The sequence below is a fragment of the Petaurus breviceps genome, unplaced genomic scaffold, assembly GCF_028583685.1.
Source record: "Petaurus breviceps papuanus isolate PSGF00001 unplaced genomic scaffold, PetGlider_PUasm1.0 370, whole genome shotgun sequence".
In the NCBI taxonomy this organism is placed as follows: Eukaryota; Metazoa; Chordata; class Mammalia; order Diprotodontia; family Petauridae; genus Petaurus; species Petaurus breviceps.
In genome coordinates this window covers 850708-858344 of record NW_027186297.1, presented here as the reverse complement: position 1 = coordinate 858344, position 7637 = coordinate 850708, and the positions used below count along the sequence as shown (strand labels likewise).

Here is a 7637-nt window from a genome sequence, read left to right as displayed (position 1 = left end):
CCGAACCTCGGCTTTCTCCTCTGTAAAACGGGTTCAAGCAGCCCCGGCCGGCGGGGGGACACGCGGGGCTGCCCCACGCTGACCCCTGACCCCTGACCCTCGCCCCCGGCGCCCCGCCCACCTTCCTGGGAGCCTGTGGCTGCTCCGCTTCCAGAACTGCCTCCGCGCCCCGTCGCTGGCCATGGTCCCTCCGCATCCCTCGGGCGGCCCGACGACGCGTCCCGGATGCGGCCGGGCCCGATGCCGAAGCTGCCCTTCGCGGCCCGGCCCGGCCGCCGCCGCCGCCGCCGCCGCCCCCGAAGCCTCGAAGCCCCTCCGAGCCCGGCGCCCAGCGGCGCTTCCGCCTCCAGCAGGAAGTTTGGCTCTCGAGGCCGGAAGTCCCGCCTCCGCTCCCTCCCTCCGCCTCGGCGCGCGGTGGGCGTGGTTCTACGTAAGACGCAAACGTCCTGCGTGCTATAAAATGGGCCGCCGGGCGCGCAGGCGCTCAGTGGGAGCGGCGGTGCCGGCAGTTGCGGAGGTGGGGGCTGGTGACGAGGCTCGAGAAGAGGCGGCGGTGTGGCGTGAGGCTTAGGCCGGGTCCCGGCGGGGCTGGAGGGGGCGCAGGTTCCAGGCTCCTGCACGTGCTCCGGGGCTTGGAGACCGAGGGCCCGGGGAGGGCTCCCCGAAGGCCGGCTGTGTCCGGCGGAGCCGCGCGGGGTCCTGTGCCCGGGGACCCCCCGGGGCGCACCCCTAGCAGGGCCTCTGGCGCAGACCGCGGGGGGCAGCCCCGGGCCCCGAGCCGCACGGCCGCCTTAGCGCCGGCGTTCTCGCCTGATCCCGGCTGTCAGGCCCGGGCCGGACGCTTCCGTGGCTAGGGCGCGCGCTTCTGCCGCGGACGGTGCGGAGCGGGCTCGGGTGGGTGCCTTGTGGGGGTGAGCGCGTCACATGGACGTACACGTGGCCCCCGGAGTCATCCCCGCGCCAGGTTTGTGCGGGTGACACGGGGCTGTTCAGGCTTTCTGGGGGGACTAGTATTTTTATGGGAAGTGATAGGGGGAGGGTGCTCAGTAGGCTTGCCATGGGGGGGGGGGTAACGCGAGAAAATGGAGAGAAATCTTGTGGAAGGCAGTGCTGGAAACTAAAAAAGTAAATGAATAAATTAGAGTAAAAATAGTAGGTCAAAGATGGTCTGACACTTTCACTCCTCCTCTCCTGGTTTTGCCCCTAGGAAAAACCCTGAGTCACATAAATGACACTAGAAAACACGAAGCAGGGAGGTAGTGTCAGGATAGCAGTAAGAGGAAACATCATTTGACTAGCTTTCTCAGTCATACCTCTTCCATGACCTAGAAAACTCCCTGGACCAAATTCTGATGAAAAGCCAACAGACACAAACCTCTGTCAGGAGCTTAAGAGTTCAGGCTAGAAGGAAGAAGTTAAAGACCTCTGGCACTTTGGAAACACTAAAAACTTGCAGGCCACTACCCCCAGACTGAGCTGTGACAGCAGCAGCAGCTTTGGCCAGCTGTTCAACCCCTCCCCCCACCACCAGTGCAGAGGCTGATATGAGCATAATGCCTAAAGTCAGAGTGGTAGAAGAACAAACAAAACCAAAAGAATAACCAGACCAGAAAAAAAAAAAACCGCTCTGATGATGATGGGTAAGCAGCAAAAAGTCTTGGAAATATTGGCAAGCAAAACTTCAACAAAAAATCTAGATTGGACACAAGCTCAACAAGAATTACCAGAAGAGTTAAAAAGAGCAAAAAAATAAAAATAAAAAATTCGGTGAACAAAGGGGAATAAGAGGTGACCAACAAAGTTATGAAAAGAGAATTAATAAAAGAACTATGAACTTTAATGAAAAAATAACTCCTCAAAAATTAAACTTGGCCAAATGGAAGGAGATAATATTCGACCTATTTTTATTAGCATTGGAATTTTTGTGTGACCCCTTTTGGGGTCTTTTGTGAAGATACTGAAATGGTTTGCCATTTCCTTCCAGTTCATTTTACAGGAAACTGAGGCATAGGGTGAAGTGACTTACCCAGGTTTCTCACATAGCTACTGTCTTAAGGACAAATATGAACTCAGAGGAGTCTTCCTGACTGCAGGCCTGGCACATTGTCAGCCACTGTGTAGCTGCCCAAACAACTCCATGAAACATTAAGAAGTAAAACACAGTCAAGAGACTGAAAAAGTTAAAACATGAAATACCTGTAGGAAAAACAACGGACCTAGAAAGTAGATCAAGGAGTGGCAATGATCTGTCTGAAAGCCGTGAACCAAAACCAGGTATTATAAATTTTTGATCATACAGGAAAACTGGCCAGATAGGACCAAGAAGGCAAAATGGAAATTTAAAGACACTACTCACTTCCCGAAAGAAACACTAAATTAAATCTCCCGGGAATACTTTTAGCCAAAACCCAGAACTCCCAGGTCAGTGAGAAAATACTGCAAGCAGCCAGAAAGAAAGAAGTTTAACCTGGGAGCCACAACAAGTTACACATAAGATTTAGCAACCAGCATTATGAAAAACCAGAAGACTTAGCATGTACATTCCCAGAAGGCAAAGGATCATAGACCTACATCGCAAGACTGAGTATAATCCCACAGGGGAAGAAAAATAGTTAAAGAAATAGAAGACTTTTAAGGATTCTCGATGGAAAGACCAGACCTGAAGAATCTGACATTGAAACACAGGACATAAAGATAAACATAAATGAGATCACCAAAGATATTATTATATGGTTAGATTAGGGAACTGAGAGAATAGACAACCCTGTGATTCCCTTGTGTTTGTCTGATCTCAAAAGAAGAATGGGATGGATGGAGGAAGAATGAGAGAACTAGGAAGGGAGGGGAAGAATGGGGGAAATTGTCTACCCCGTTGTAGGGGAGGGAGAGACTATACAGTGGAGGAAAGCAGCAACAGTTGAACCTCTCATCTGAAGAATACAATATACAGATGGGTGTACAGAAATTCATCTTGCCCAAAGGGCAAATACTGGGCTAATAAAATGCCATTGAGCTATTAAAACTAGGAGCTGGTTTTTCTCAAAGAAGGAGAAAGAAAAAAATAGATCTACCTTAGCTAATTTGATTTTTAAAAAGAAAACCAAAATTGCCAGTCACAACCGATAAAAATGAAATAAAAAGGTGGCTAGATGGCACAGTGAGAGCACCGGCCCCAGAGTCAGGAGGACCTGAGTTCAAATCTGGCCTCAGACACTTGATGCACTTACTCCATGTGATTTTGGGCAAGTCACTTAACCCCAATTGCCTTCCAAAAAAATCAAATGAAATAAAAGCTATTTTTCCTAATTATATGCCAATAACATTGATAATCATATATGAAATAAATATTAAAAAAGAATAGTGTCCCTATCTTAGAAAAAGAAATTGAAAGAAAAACAATGTGTTCTCTAAGTAAATAAACCCTAGAACTAGGTAGATTTTTAGATAACTTTTACCACACATTTAAAGAAAAATACCAACACTACGTAAACTTAGAAAAACTAGGTAAAGAAAAAATCCTAGGGGCGGCCAGGTGGCACAGTGAGTAAGAGCGCTGGTCCGAGTCGGGAGACACCCACACAAAATAACTGGCCGTGTATTGAGCAAGTTACTTAACCCCAATTGCTTGGAAAAAAAAAAAAAAGAATCCTATTGTACAAAGATGTTCTTGATAACTAAACCAGGGAGAGTCAAAACAGGAAAAATACTGTAGACCAATTTTGCAATTACAGCAAAATATCACAAAGATTATATACACTGTGACCAGGCTGCTGGATAAAAAAAGTGCAGAGCTTGCTGGTTCAATATTAGTAAAACTATAATTGAAAATGTTAATAAAGATTATATAATTGTTTCAGTAGATACAGAAAAAGCTTTATGACAACACCATTCTGTTTTTAAAAAACTAGAAAGCAAAGGAGTATGGAGCTTAAAAGTTTCTATCTAAAACTGGGAACAGGCACCATAATGGGCAGATAAGCTAGAGAGAAGTCTTTCCAATAAGATCAGGGATATGAAAAATTGAGAATGTTTTATCACCATTAATTACTATTCATTCTGTATTGTATGGGAAATGCTAGCTCTAGCAGACTAAGGAGAATAAAGTAGGTAATAAGGAAAAAAAATTATATATGCATGTAATATGGTTTACTTAGAGAACCGTAGAGACAATTGAAAAAAAAGTCAACAGGTTGCAGGATATAAAATAAACATACGAATCCATCAGTATTTCTGTATATGCCACAACTTTAAACCCAGCAGGAAGAAATAGAATTTCCATTTGAAATAACTAGAGAATAATTATAACAAAATATTTGGTAATCTACCTGGCAAGGCATAGGAACTATATGAACACAATTACAAAGCACTTCCCACAGACATCTAAGGAGAAATACCAATTGCTTGTGGATGCCCAGTGACCATAATAAAAATGACACCTAAATTAATGTGCTTTTTCAGTGCCATACCAATAAAAATTTCCAAAGAATGAATTTTATATTGATAGGAAAAAACATGAAATTTACCTGAAAGAACAAAGGTAAGGAATTTTAAGAGAATCAATGAGTTGTTTTAAAATGCGAAGAAAGGAGTTACCAGATCTCAAACTATGCTAACAAAGTGGGTAATCAAAACAATTTGGTGCCGGGTAAGAGGTTGGTCACTGGATCAGATTAGATACCATATATAGAATCATATGACCACAATAACCACTTAGTATTTGATAAACCCAAAGAACCCAGCTTAGGGACAAGAACTCAACATTTGACAAAAACTGGGGAAAGTCTGGCAAATGTTAGGCAGAGACCAAAATCTTACTCCATACCAAGGATAAGCTCAAAATAGGTACAATGTTTAGACATATAAATGATAATAATAGTAAATTAGTGGGGCATGAAAGGAATTATGAGTGCCTTTTAGGAAACTGAGTCATTTACAAGAATAAGAGCCATTCTCCAATTGAGAAATGGTCAAAGAATATGAATAGTAATTTTTGGAAGGAAAACATCAAAGCTATCAGCCATTTATTTTTTTTTTTAATCTCTCAATCTAATAGAGAAGTGTAAAGTAAAAACCATTATGATATAATCTCATAGATAGGCTAAAACAGAAAAGGAAAATGACAAATGCTGGAGAGGATGTCGGAAAATGGGTACACTGATCACTGTTGGTGGATCTTCAAAGTAGTGATCTGAATGAACTATGTGCTCTATGATCCAGTGATACGTATAAAAATATGGCAGCTCTGTGGTAGGAAAGAACTGGAGACTAAGGGTGCATCAGTTTGGGGGGGAGTGGCTGAATAAGGTCATGAATGTGATGGAATACTGTTTCCTGCTATAAGAAATTTTAAGGAAGATTGGTATGAAGTGAACAGAATTCTCAATCTACGCCAACTGTGAAAGGACTGAGTAACTATGATACACAAGGAGCCACCACAGTTCCAAGGGGGCTCATAAGGAAGCATGCTGTCCGGATTCAGAGTGAAGTTTGAAGCAGCATTTCAAAATGGCTAACATGAACCTTTGTTTTGCTTGTCTCTGCGTGTTTGTAATGGCTTTTTTTTTCCTTGCCTTCTCAATGGATGAGGGAGATGGAAAGGGAGAGAGGGAGGCAGAGAAATTGCAACTGAAAACATACTGAGATATTGCAGAACCAGGAAAACTACACAGTGAACTTTTAGAATAATAAAGAGGAGGAGGGGTAGCTAGGTGGCGCAGTGAGTAAAGCGCTCCCCCCCCCCCCCAGTCAGGAGGACCCGAGTTCGATTGTGGCCTCAGACACTTAACACCCACACAAAAAGACTGGCCGTGTAACCTTGGGCAAGTTACTTAACCCCAGTTGCCCTCCAAAAGGCAAAAAATAAATAAAAAGGAGGAAGACCTTGAACATAGTCATTATAATGAGTAAATTTGACTGGGGAGAATAGTTTAGGAAGCAAATTACTCTCCCTGAGTCTTTATAGAAGGGACTGTGGATGTGGAACATTGCCAAACTTGGGGGGGGGGATTGCTTCCCCTCCCCCCGCTTTTTATTTCTTTGCTTAGGATGTTGATACTAGGTAAGAGAGTGGAGATGGTGAAATGAAAACAGCACGCTAATTTTTTTTTAAGTCTCACTTGACCAGTATACCAATCCCTCAAGATAAAAGCATCCTTTATCTCTCTTCCCTTTCACAGACAACTGTATGACTTGTTAACTCAAACTTCTCCACCCTCTTTAGTCTGGCTTTCAACTCCAACTATTCTCTCCCAAGTTACAAATATCCTGTGTGTGGGTGGTCCTCCTTAAAACCTTCAACTATGACTTTTAACACTTTCAACACCTGTTTCTCCTCCCAGTCTGAATTCCTGAAAGGAGATGTAAAAGCACTTTACTGCCTTGAGAGAGGTAGGGGCAAAAATGTCAAGATTTGTTATGTTTTCATTTATATATCACACCCTTTAAGTATGTGTACCCCAAACTTTGTCCTGGGCATTCTCAGCATTAATTCTTTACCTTGGTGGATTCCCATCCATTCCTCTGAATTCAAATGAAATCTCTATATAGGTGATTCTGAATCTCTGCTGAGAGCCCTAAATCTTTTACCTGAGGGATGCATGTGTCCCATTATATCTCACATTTAACATGTCTAAACCAGAACTCAGTATCTGCACCTACCCTCATGTATCATTGTGTGTGTGTGTGTGTTATGTATGTGATCTGAGCCCTCTTGTTCTGCTGTCAGTTGGAGCCAGGTGCCCTATCTGTGACATCAAATTGAAAATGACCAACCAGGACAGAGCCAGTGACAGACTGCTCTCTGTGGCACCAGCCTTGAAGAGGGTTATCAGAAATTTAGCACTTAGGGTTTTTCATTCTTTGCTTGCCTGTGGCTGGTACTAAGTATGGTACCTATGGAAAGATTGCTTAATTTGGAGTTGGAGAACTGGATTTAAATCTCACTTCTATCATGTACCCCTCTGTGCAACTTAACTAGGTTCATGGGCTTCAGTTTCCCCATCTATAAAAGGTTGGATGACCTCTCATGTCCTTTCCCACTGTTAAACCTACAACACCATGAAAACAGATAAAATTACAAAATGATCCTCAGCCTATGTGGTACCTTCTCACCTTTGCAACAACAGGGAAGTTGTGATGGGGAAAAGGTGCATTTGAAGAAATGCATCTGATTCCCAGCGTGTTCTGTGCCTGGTCAAGCACAGGAAATTCAGGAGGTGCAACTTGGGGGAAAAACCCGTGAGTCACTATGGCCAAGAGGTGACTCTTCTCAAGTTTCCAGGTACTTGGACAGATCTCAGAAAGCAATCTCTACACATTTATCCTCAATCAATGAGTAACATCCTCAAAGTTGATCAGCATAAAGATTTCCTCTCCATTTTCTCCTCACCTTGTTCCTTTCTTGGGGCCTCATTTTATTGTCCCCTCTTTTTGAGGCCATATTGGATATTCCCACCACATTAAACAGCTATCAGCACTATAGAAGCTTATGAATGTCAGTCATGAGAAAACCCCCAAAACCAGAACCACTTGGTAAATGGTCCAAATGCTGCTCAAGAATTCATGGGTTGTGCCAGAAATAAATCCGCTCCGCCCCCCCAGACATTTCTTTCATCTTTTCATTAAAAGCAAGAATGAGC

The 7637-nt window shown here is 43.8% G+C and overlaps 1 protein-coding gene and 1 long non-coding RNA gene across 4 annotated transcripts in view; one reads left to right on the top strand and one right to left on the bottom strand.

Moving 5' to 3' along the window:
- Positions 1-279, bottom strand: part of TBC1D22A (TBC1 domain family member 22A) — a 106843-nt gene extending 106564 nt beyond the window's left edge. Inside the window, exon 1 of one of the 3 annotated variants that reach the window (XM_069099303.1) lies at positions 122-279. In XM_069099303.1, coding sequence (XP_068955404.1) covers positions 122-183 — 62 coding nt within the window. In that variant the 5' untranslated portion in view covers positions 184-279. Of the gene's footprint in view, positions 1-6; positions 89-121 lie in introns of those variants that run through there. The other 2 variants (XM_069099304.1, XM_069099305.1) reach the window with 2 other exon arrangements.
- A 213-nt stretch (positions 280-492) lies between these two features.
- On the top strand, positions 493-7089 carry LOC138169747 (uncharacterized). Its single transcript, XR_011170452.1, has 2 exons — positions 493-964; positions 1208-7089. It is a non-coding gene; the product is annotated as an uncharacterized lncRNA (long non-coding RNA).
- Positions 7090-7637: the final 548 nt, after the last annotated feature.